Here is a 12,315-nt window from a genome sequence, read left to right as displayed (position 1 = left end):
GTTTACTTGTATCTTGATATGGAGGGCATGCATATCATTTTGGCCAAAAATTCAGTTACTACCTGAAATATTTATTGAATATTTACTGCATGTTTAACACTGTGCTTGGTGCAATGAGAACTATAAGGTAGACATGGCTCCTCTTCTTAAGAATATTACAGTTTTGTTAGTGCGGTTAAATATATAATCATCAAGCAATTAGAGTTCAACCTGTTGCAGGGCATTATTAAGTGACAAAATCTACAAAAGACAAGTGGGGCAGGAGGTTCAAGAAGCAGGCAGTTGGGAAAAATTCAGAAAGTGGTCATTGTGCTTCACTTTGAAGGATGGCAAATGTTTTATTATACACACACACACATTTTACTGTGACATTCTTTAAAGGAAAAGTTCTCTAGTTCAAGAGGTGAATAGAAGAATCCCTGAAGGTGTGAAAAATAATTATTTCTTCAGGATTTCCTCAATCTAATCCAATGAGCATTTATTAAGCACATATTAGGGGCAAAGCACTATTTAATGTGCTAGGTATACAAAGACAAGATGAAAAATCAATGCCATCCTCAGAGAATTTATATTCTGTTATTTAGATTCTGTGATTTCAGTCTGTTGTGGCAAGAGTAGCAAGACTGCAGAAATCCTTTTAGGATGTTTCCACTAAAATAACAAAGATGTTAACAGTTATAATGCATTACTTCCAAAATTTCTGGTCCTGTTTGTTTCATTTTAGGCAGAGAGCTATTTTTTTTTTTTTTGTTATTAACACCTAAACATCAAATGACATTATGGCTTTGGAAATTCTTTTCAAAAGTAGTAAGTGAATTTACTTTTGTGGTAAGGAAGTCAAATAGAAAGTTAGGTAGGGAATCGAGCAGTAAGCATTTATTAAGCACACACTTTGTGCCAGGAATTGTGCTGGCACTGAGGATATACATACAAGCTCTCAAGGAGTTTGTATGTAACTTGTGAGATACATGTTCATAGATAGGTAAATACAAGGCCAATATTTAAAAAATATTTTTGGAAGGTACTAGGTGGCACATTGGTTGGAGTAGGCCCACAGTCATGAAGACCTGAGTTCAAATCTGTCCTCAGACACTTATTAGCTGTGTGACCTTGGGCAAGTCACTTAACCTCTATTTGTCTCAATTTCCCTAACTGTAAAAAATGGGGATAATAATAGCACCTATCTCCCATGATTGCTGTGAGGATCAATGATAAAGTAAAGCACTTAGCATAGTGTATGGCACACAGTAGGCACTTAATAAATGCTAATTTCCTTTCTGCCTATCTACAAACAATGGTGGAATGGGCAAATGAGAACAATCTGTTCCAGTGGCCATGAAGATAGCTGAAGCAGACACTGTCAAATGCTCAGAACCTGGTCAGGCATCAGAGATGCCAAAGTCATCCACTGCATCCTGGGCCATCACCAGTTGTCTTAATTTTTGTCCTTTCACTGAATTTGGATGACTCAGGAAGAGAAAGTGAGGCCGATGACTCTTCAAAACCCTGTATCACTTCAGTTCAATTTACAGGCAAGTCAAGACATCACCTGTGATGTCACTGCTCCTCTTTGAAAATAAGGACCAATACCACTACCAACACCAACAGGCAGAACAAGAAAGGCCTCCTGAAGAAAAAAGTAAGTACTTGAGCTGAGCCTTGAAGGGAGCTGGGGGTTCCAAGAGGCAGAAGGGAGGAAGGAGAACATTCCAGGGATGCGGGAGGCAGAGATATGAAAGGATATTTCACGTATGACAAACAAACAGGTCATTTTGGCTGGAAGGTAGAGGATGTGAGAGGGGAGATTTTAAACAGCAGTAACAATTCTCCCCAAAGATTTTTTAATGATACTCATTTCATAAGGATGACTGTGAAATGGGCTTGAAAAGCACCTGGGAACATACCAAATAGTCCTATTTTAGCATCAGATATGGCATTTATGTGTTTCTCCTGTTTCCTTTGTATCCCCAGCACCTATCCCAGGGCCCACTAAGTTCTCAATAAATGCTTGTTGGTTGATTGAGTATTCATGGAGCAACTGCCTGCTGAGACTAATCAACATCTTACCTGTTTTCTATAGACATAACAAGCTGCTATTGCAACCATGGTAGATTCTCCCACGAAGCCAGCTAGGAGTGACCCCACTCCTAGGGTAGCTCCGTGAACCCTGAGAATAAGAGAAAAATGTATCCTTAAAAATTTAACCCCAAACCATGGCACAAATAAAAAGTAGAGTGAGCACAAAAGAAATGCTACTGCAAATATTTTAAATCATCTAAGGTTAAAGTCGAGAATGAGAAGAGAGTCCTGATATTTAATGACAGAGTTTGCATTCTAAAACTAGTAACTTGTGAGACTTTGCATTTCCTACCTGTGGAGTTGCTCACTACTGGGGAACAGAGCTGTGCAAATCTTCTGCTGCTTGGTAATTAGTGATTGTTATCCCCATTAATCAGAAATGTCCGTAAACCTCTTTTGATCTGAGTTTTGCTGGTTCAAAGGCAGAAAACAACAAGCTGGTTCTAGTTCTAAATTCAGGCACACTGGAGACTGGTATGTGAAAACACAGATCTTAAGCTCTAGGTGTCACACTTTTGAAGGAAATGAGGACGATGTCCCTAATGGCATCCCGTACATAAGTCAGAAAAGCTACTTACCCCATATAAGGGAGGACGACAAGACTAGTGATGAGGACAATGATGCGCAGCACGGAGCTGGGGGCCAATACAAATGTCTTCTTCAGTGTCATCAGCCAACCAGTCAAGTGCGCTCTCACTGTGACTGCTCAGAGAGAGTGGAAAACGGCATCAAGTGATAGCCTTTCTCACGACTCCTTTGCCCCTACTTCTACTAGGGGCTTTCAGGGTCCTCCATATTCAGACAAGTCCAGATTACAGTATGTTTGAAGGCTGATTTCTTCTAATAGATTATTTATGAAGGCTTCTAGGCTGAGGCAAAGGGGTAGTCAAGTCTTAAGGCCCTGGTTGGTAGCACCCCATATGTAGTAAACATACTCTTTGCTTGGTTTCCTGGCCCACTGTTGCTTAATTTTCTTGTTTAGGTTCACTTGAAGGAATTTTAATAGGAACCTAAGTTCCTTGCAATAAAATAGCAGTAACAAAACAAATCTTAATAAAATACTTTGCTTAGTGCCCCATCCTCTCGATTGCATATCCTACTTACCCAATCTTGTGTTCCATTTGCAGTTCTTCTTACTGTCCTACAAAACTGGCAGACTTTATTTCCCCAAACCAAGCACTTCCTCATCTTGTCTCCCCTCTGTTCCAATGTCCTTCATCTTCCTTCCTGTCACGTCTGTCCAGTCCTGCCCCATACCCATGACACATAGGTCATGGCCTTCCTCTGCCTGCAGCTTCCCTGGTCCACTGACTTCCATGTCAATATCCCTTTTCTCTGAAGTTCTGTTAACACGCATTGTCTGCAGAATTTGTTTTGGTCCTAAATAATATGCTTCTTTGTAGGGTATATTTCCTGTGTGCTGATCTTATTGCCTAATTAGACCCTAAGCTCCAGGCAGGGCCAAGGATTATGTGTTATGCTTCTTTTAGAGCTCTCAAAGACTGCCTAGGTATGAGTTAGGTACTCAAAAAATACATGCTGAGTGTTACGCAAGGGACTCTTGCTTATGAAAGATCAAGTCGATTTTTCTTAGTAAGGAAAGCCCAGAATGTCTGTTTATTCCATCTGGAACCTCCCTTAAATTTTTGCATTTTGTCTCTTCTTTTTTTTGGGGGGGGCTAGGCACTGGGGTTAAGTGACTTGCCCAGGGTCACACAGCTAGTAAGTGTTATGTATCTGAGGCCGGATTTGAACTCAGGTCCTACTGAATTCAGGGCCAGTGCTCTATCCACTGTGCCACCTAGCTGCCCCTAAATTTTTGCATTTTGAAGGAACTTAAAGAGGACAGCATGCTTGCATCTTTTGAAAAGTAGCAGCCAGCTACAGTTAAACAAGTGATAATGGGCCTGAGCCTCTGCTAAGCCAGCATCAGGCAAACAAACACTGGAGGAAAAAGTACTCACTGTTGAAGGAGGAAATCTAATTTCCAGGGCACAGTTTGTGGAAAGAGAAAATTTATCAGCTGTATTCCCATGAACTATGTGCATTAACTTCCCACTGGAGAGGCCAGTTTACTTTTATTGTTCATTTTACTTTTTCAGTAAAAAATAGTTTTGTTTGGTTAAAGAAGTGACAAACCACACGTTAGTTTGATTAGCCACAACATGAGGAAGGAAACATAGAATTTTACAGCTACGAGGAACCTTAAAGATCATCTAGTTCAATCTCCTTCATTTTAGGGAAGAGAAAACAAAGGCCCAGAAAGATATAATTCCTGTTTTTAGACAAGAAATATTCTTCTAAACTGCAGACACACAGATGCCTCCTTGCTTTTGGGATCAGTGACTACAATGGTCTTAGCCTGAACACTGGGCCTTCTTTACAAACCCATTTGATCACACAAGGACAGGACAAGTTTTATTTTATGCGAATACAGCCGGCTCCTTCCTATCCTGGCTACTTCACAATTCAATATTTGTTCAATGAACCCTGATCAATAAGGGTCTGGTTCTTCCACTAATCTGCATTTACCTGCTCACCGGACAGTTTCTGCTGATGCCAAAGAAAACGAAAGTAGCGGCATGTGCAGAGGCTTGTTGCTATGGTCCAGGACTCAGCTGCGGCTGAGTCTCAAAGCAGCCATGACTTGGAAACTCTATCTCAACTGCTTTACCCTGTTCTTACCGTACTATGGGCAAATAATGACAAAATGTATGCTGTGTTTTTTTAATCACTCTGGAACATTTCTTAACCCGTAGATTCTTTGCTATCTTCTTGGCATTTCAGTGCCCTAATTTTCCAACTGTTTCAAACTATCATTATTTTCCTTCTTGGTATTCCAGGTCACATCCTCAAATTTCTTCCCCGGCTCTGCTAGTAAAGCCAATCATCCCTCTTCTCACCCTCATTTTATTGCCTCTGTTGTCTTTTAAACTGCCACCTGTGTTTATCTCAAATGATATAGCACATGCAAAGTACTTAAAGCGCTATATTATTATTAGTACTAGTTTCTTGCTTTTTTACATCTTTTTTTTCCTTTCCTCTATAAAATCTCCTTGTAAAAATGTAGTTTTGATAAACTATTTACTCCCAAATAAGAAGACCAAAGGGAAAGACAATCAGGAAGTTTCACCTGGAACTGGGAAGAAGGAGAAAATGCGTAAAGGAATAACACAGAGTTCTGCAAAGGCAAAGTCCACTCCAATGATGTCAATCAAAATCTTCTCTGAAACGTTGGGGGTCCAAAACATCACAAAACAGAGCTAGAAGGAAACAAAAGCCATTAAACAATCATGAAAGCAGATTCCAAATCATTAGTGAGAGAAATGTAAATTAAAATAAATGAGGTTGTATTTCACAACCAAATTGGCAGAGATGGCAATGATGAAAATGGTAAATGTTGGAGGAGCTGTGAGAAAAAAAAAGCCACAGTAATGTGCTGTTGGCAGAGCTATGAATTGGTCCAATTGTTCTGGGAAACAATTTGAAATTACACTAAAAAAAATCCCCACTAAACTGCATATATCCTTTGACACAGCAATTCCAGCACTAGGAATATGTCACAAGGAGGTCATACACAGAAGGAAAAGTCTCATATATACCAGCATATACCTAACTGCATTTTTTTTTCTTTTGGTAATAGCAAAGAAATGGAAAAAAAGGGGTTTGGCAAAGTGAATAAACATTTATTAATAAGTACCTACTTAGCACTTTACAAATGTTATCTCAGTTGATCCTCATAACAACCTTGAAAAGTAGTTATCCATTAATTGGGAATTATGTTCTAGAATTATAATGGAATATTATTATACCATAAGAAAAAATAAATATGAAAAAGTGGGAGAAATTTGAAAAGGCTCGTATGAACTAAAGCTGAACAAAAGTAAGCAGAACTAGAACAACATATATGAAAATCTCAATGATGTAGAGGAAAACACACTGATAGACTCCAGTGGTCAATCATGATGTCAGACGACTTAATGGTGAAGCATCCATTCCTCCCGCCTATCTGCAGAGACACTGACAGACATAGTCATTATGCTGATTAGTCTTACCAGACTACTTATTTGTTATAGGGGAGCTAAGGGGTCATTTGGAAGAGATAATGATGTAAAGAAAAAGAATATCAATAAAATACTTTAATAAGAAAAAGGAAGGAATAGCTAAAGATAAGGAGGAAACACATTTTAAACCTGTAGAGGGACACCCTGAAATTCTGATGGAGGCTGACACCAGACAGGATTTCACATAAGTCACTTGATACCAACTTACCAGGTCTGGGAAGATATTCCTTTTTAATTAATTAATTTTTAGTTTTCAACATTCACTTTTATAAGATTTTGAGTTCTAAATTTCCCCCCCTCCCTTTACCACTCCCTCCCCAAGACAGCATGCAATCTGATATGGGCTATGACCACATTATACATATTTCCACTTTAGTCATGTTGTGAAAGAATAATCAGAACAAAAGGGAAAAACCATTAGAAAGACAAAAGAAAAACAACAACAAAAAAAGAGAAAATAGTATGCTTCGATCTACATTCAAACTCCATAGTTCTTTCTTTGGATGGGGATAGCATTTTCCATCATGAGTCTTTCGGAATTGTCTTAGATCATAGCATTGTTCAGAAAAGCTAAGTCTAAGAAGAGCTTAAGTCTAAGTCTAAGTCATCGCACAATGTTGCTGTTACTATATACGGTGTTCTCTGGGTTCTGCTCACTTCACTCAGTTATCAGTTGATGCAAGTCTTTCACGGTTTTTCTGAAGTCTGCCTGCTCACTATTTCCTATGGAACAATAGTATTCCTTTACATTCATATACCACAACTTGTTCAGCCATTCCCCAATTGATGGGTATCCCCTCAATTTCCAATTCTTTGCCACCACAAAAGGAGCTGCCATAAATGTTTTTGTATGTGTGGGTCCTTTTCCCTTTTTTTATGATCTCTTTGGGATACAGACCTAGTAGTGGTATTGCTGGATCAAAGGGTATGCACAGTCTTATAGCCCTTTGGTCATAGTTCCAAACTGTTCTTCAGAATAGCTGGATCAGTTCACAACTCCACCAACAATGCATTAGTCTTCCAATTTTTCCACATTTTCTCCAACATCTATCATTTTCCTGTTTTGTCATGTTAGCCATTCTGATAGGTGTGAAATGCTACCTCAGAGTCGTTTTGATTTGCATTTCTCTAATCAATAGTGATTTAGAGCATTTTTTCATGTGACTATAGCTTTAATTTCTTCATCCAAAAACTGCCTGTTCATATCCTTTGACCATTTATCAATTGGGGAATGACTTGTGTTCTTATAGATTTAACTCAGTTCTCTATATATTTTGGAAATGAGGCCTTTATCAGAGATACTAGCTGTAAATATTGTTTCCCAGCTGCTTCCCGTCTAATCTTGGTTGCATTGGCTTTGTTTGTGCAAAACCTTTTTAATTTAATGTAATCAAAATTATCCATTTTGCATTTCATAATATTCTCTATCTCGTTTGGTCATAAGTTCTTCCATTCTCCATAGATCTGACAGGTAAACTATTCCCTGCTCTCCTAGTTTGCTTATAGTTTCACCCTTGATGTCTGAATTGTGTACCCATTTTGACGTTATCTTGGTATACAGTATAAGATGTTGATCTATGCCTAGTTTCTGCCACACTGTTTTCCAGTTTTCCCAGCAGTTTTTGTTAAATAGTTAAGTTCTTGTCTCAGAAGCTAGAGTCTTTGGGTTTATCAAACAGATTACTATAGTCATTGACTGCTGTGTCTTGTGTACCTAACCTGTTCTACTGATTCACCACTCTACTTCTTAGCCTCAAGTAGTTTTGATGATTGCTGCTTCATAACAGTTTTAGATCTGGTATGGCTAGGCCACCTTCCCTTGCATTTCTTTTTATTAATTGGGAAGGCATTCTCGAATGGTTTCTTGTAGATTCCACAATCATCCCCTAACTACCAATCATTTTGTTTCAGATAGGTAAGGTGGTACAGTGGAATGAGCAATTGATTGGGCATCAGAAGACTGGGTACAAATCCCACATCTGACACTTACGGCCTGTGTGACCTTGGGCAAGTCACTTCACATCTGGACCTCCCTTTCCTCATCTGAGGGTTTAGAGTATGTAACCCCTGAGGTCCCTTTCAGCTCCAGATCTATAGTTCTATGAGCCATAACAAACAGAATGGAATGAAAGCTTCTTGTGAGGATGGACTGTCCTGTTTGTCATTATATCACTGGCACCTGGCACATAGTGAACACTTACTGAATGAATGAATAGTGGTGAACCTAGCAGACCTTGCAATTGGAATACTATCCATACTACTGTCATCATCACTCTACTTTCCCATATTCAGTGGCAGGAGAGGAGCAATTGATTCTGTGGGAGAATATATGAAATCACTTAGAATTCTCTATTGCCAAGAGGTCCGCAGGTACTGCAGCTATATTGATTTGTATCCCTTTAGTGGTACCTCAGTCTGCAAGGAACTTTGAGAACACAGCAGACCTGGGAAACCTTAAGAGAACTGTCAGCAAGGAGCAGATGGACCGAGGCCACCGGGTCAACTGGAGAAAGCAATAGCCACTGACACTGCCACTTACTGGCTGTGTGATCCTCGGCCAGTCACTTAACCCTTTTGAGCCCAAACTATAAGATTGTAAGATGGGGTTAATGATACCCATGCCTTATACTTTAGGTGGTTACTCTGTAAAGTGTAGACTATGGTTCAAATGGATAAAATATGGGACTGGGGGGTGAGTGGGAAGGGATAACATGTTCTTGTTAAAAACCCCACTGCATTTTAAAAGATTTCTCAGCTCAACATTAAAATGCTTGTTGATAGACTGAATGAGGGAAGTTTGGGTTTTTTACTAACTTTTAAACTAAATTGACTGAAATTTAAAAATCACATTTTCATCCAGAAGCTTTCAGGGAAACACAAACCAAGCACTACATTAGATATTCAATGGACATCATAATAATATTTATGCATGTATGATACTTTATACTTCTCAAGGTCTTTCACACTCTCTTTCACTGAGGTCATAAGACCTGAAACCAAGTAAGAAAGCAAAGTAAAGTGTGTTATTAGTGAAGCAGTTCTGGTCTGGTGCATCAAAAATGATTCCTTCTGGTGGGTAGAGACTATTCTACCTAATTATCAGGCTTCCAGAGGCATAAAAGGCAGAGAAGAGGATAAAGCCATTTGTTAGAGGTTAGAATAATTCTCTCTTTATTAATCTGGGAGCCAGGAGATCACCATGGTCCTAGGTTGACCTGTGGATAGTCAGACTTTTCCAGGTCATGATCTCTTCAGGCCTCAGGCTTCTTAATGAAGAAATATGGTTACTAGCACTAGCTGCTTCCAGCACTTAGCACAGTGCCTGGCACATAGCAGGAGCTTAATAAATATTTGTTGACCGACTGGTGACTGAAAAATTACATAGGGATACTGTGGCATTTCATTAAAAAAATCTATGAAAACAAATATCTTCATGAAAGTGCTTTGAAGGAAATCTATATTTATCATGTTTGACACTGCAAATTGACAGGACCCTTCACCAGAGATATCCTGTGTCAGAAATAGTAAAAATGCTTGTTTACATTAATAATATAAGTACAAAGCAGAATATAATGAAGAGGTTTCCCTCTCCCCAATTTATCCAAGTACTGCACCTACCCGGCATCTGGGCAATATCAACACCTTCCCCAATGCTAGTATTTTTCCTCCTCACTGAATTGCCCTGGGCCAAATGGACACAGCCATTGTTACTCCACCCACTCCCGGAGTTCCTGTTCTAATATTATCTGGTTCCTCAATAACAGGGACCTTCCTCCTTAGCCACATTACACTTAGGGGACCTCCTAGGGATCGCCCAAGAATGGTGGAGGAAATGAAACCATGACTTCTGGCTAACTTATATCTTCCCTCCTGACAATAAGTCTACCTAACTTCTAGTGAGAAGGAAGGCCACACAAGGACATTTCCACTAACTATCAGGCAAAGTCAACTACGAAAGCAGCTTACCACTTTTTCTTCTGACTTGCTTTGGGACCTTGGGTAAATGACTCATTTGCCTAACACTTCAAGTTTCCCATTTCCATTGCAAGGTGTCCTGGTCCCTCAGACTAAAAGGAACAAATGGATTTTTTGTCTTTTTCCAAGCCCTGTATCTGCTTTGCTACTCATGAACTTCTGAAGTATTCTGGTAATTAAATTAAAAAATTAAAATAAAAAATAAAAAATTAAATTAAAAAATAATAAAGAAAAATCAAGGACTTTCAACTGGTTAGGAGAGGGAAAAAAGGAATATAATAATAGCGCACAACAAATATACTTAAATAAGTACAAATACCTTTTGTGGTTATTTTGTCCTAATCAGACACCAGCAAAAGATTCACTACTTAAAAAATAAGGAAAAAAAATAAGGAAAGTCTTTTAAGGATTTAAAAATTGTAATGATCTTATTTTGAAAGGATTTAGGTGGGTTAGAGAGAATCACACCACTGAATTTTTTTTTTTAACATACTGTTTTCATCTAAATGGGCAACAGTTTTCTGTCATGTTATGTCACATTGCTATTCAAAAGTGACAAATGAAGGTAATTTAACACTCAGGCTTGATGCAAAGTACATCTTTGACGTGAAAGGAAAAGAACTTCCACAAATCTAGCAAATTAGCACAAGGACTTTGTAATCTATAGGTGTGTGGCCATGTCACTGGTCATACCCTAGGGCTAATGATGCTCTCTCAGCTTGGCAGATTCCATTCTGGCAAGGACCAAAACCTCTCCAATATTGCTTTAGGCTGGATCCAAAATATTTTCCATAGACCAGTGATCCTCTAAAGTATTCCAGACAGGTGAGGATTGCCCCAGAGACTGGATTCAATTAGTGATACTCAGATTCTATGAACTGTGGGATTTGGACAATCTCAACTGTGATTGGCATAACATATATATAAGCCTTCCAGGGAAACTTGAGGAAGCTGAACAATCATTAACATGCCTTTATTATTGTGTAGCTAGCAGCTTCGGAGTGAATGAGGGAGTGCTCCAGGATTAATGCTTCCACAGGCTTTCATGCCTACGATGGTTTGTAGCTGTTGATAGACTAGAGTGACAGGCAGGCCTAACTGCATTTTACAAGTATTTAAGTCAATCCTTCTCTCCTCAATGATGTTTTTACATGGAGGGAGTCTAGCTAGAAGCATTATTGCTTTCTGAGAAATCGATGGTGGCTCAAATTTTCGAGGAAAACAGACTCGAGATTCAGGACACAATGATAACACTACTAACGACATGGAGCCAAAAATAATTTTTAGAAATTAAAAAGCAAAAAAGAGGCTTAAACTTCACAATGTATCACAAGACCTCAGAAAAGGAATCTTAAAAATTTAAATGTCGCAATAAGTACCATTAAGACCCTGATTGTGTTATGCTAGGCAGGCTGCTCTAGGAATACAGTTAGAGAGAGACAATTTCAACACTTTACTCAGGGAAACATGGTGTGATTCATGGTCGCTGTTATGCCCACCTTGGCAAACATCAGTGAGGGCATAGGAAAGACATGGGGGGAGAAGCTGCATGGGGCTAGTCTGACTCCATCGTTCAGTGTTCCATTCACACAGTTCCTTGCCTTTGTCCCATGGTAAGTAATATGATGTTACAAAGACACCCAGGTCATTACTAGGTAAGTTCTCAGAATGTAACCTAATTGCCCAATCATGGATTTGTGTCCCAGAGATGTATACTCTGAATCCTCATCTAAACAGTTCCAAAGTACAGCTAGAGCTGTTACTATTTTGTTACTACAAAACCTGAAAGAAAGATCTACTTTGGACAAGCCTATGCTGAAAAATATACCAATTTCATGTAAAAGTACAAACCAAATTTATTAAAAAAAAACTCTAGCTCCTCAGTTTGACTCCTGACTTTAGTGAGAATACGCTGGCTATCACCATTATAAGATTATAATTACAATTATCTTTATATGAATTTTATAGTTAACAAAAAAGCATAGTTCCTTATTTTTAAAACTTATTTTAAAAACTCCCATAGAAGAACACATGGTTTACTTTTTTAGTGACAAAACTGACCATTGAAGCCCGATTAAAACCACTAGACCAAAAAGGGCAGACTGAACCTTTTAGTCTCCCTGTGTTTAAATATATTCATGATAGGGACTGGGCCTGTGATTTCATCGATATAGGGAATTCCTAGGTGAAGAAATTA

The 12,315-nt window shown here is 38.7% G+C and overlaps 1 protein-coding gene across 2 annotated transcripts in view; it reads right to left on the bottom strand.

The window, feature by feature from the left end:
- The window catches only part of ANKH (ANKH inorganic pyrophosphate transport regulator), a 127,165-nt gene that overhangs the window by 2,314 nt on the left and 112,536 nt on the right, over positions 1–12,315 (bottom strand). For both annotated transcript variants that reach the window (XM_027868821.1, XM_027868822.1), the window contains exons 10-12: positions 5,213–5,342; positions 2,658–2,781; positions 2,068–2,167 (exon numbers count right to left, since the gene is read on the bottom strand). In XM_027868821.1, the coding sequence (XP_027724622.1) occupies positions 2,068–2,167; positions 2,658–2,781; positions 5,213–5,342 (354 nt within the window). The remainder of the gene's footprint in view (positions 1–2,067; positions 2,168–2,657; positions 2,782–5,212; positions 5,343–12,315) is intronic.

Source organism: Vombatus ursinus, unplaced genomic scaffold (genome assembly GCF_900497805.2).
Source record: "Vombatus ursinus unplaced genomic scaffold, bare-nosed wombat genome assembly UNPS02014791.1, whole genome shotgun sequence".
NCBI lineage: Eukaryota > Metazoa > Chordata > Mammalia > Diprotodontia > Vombatidae > Vombatus > Vombatus ursinus.
Note: the sequence above shows the minus strand (reverse complement) of the source record. Positions and strands in the feature narration are given on the sequence as shown.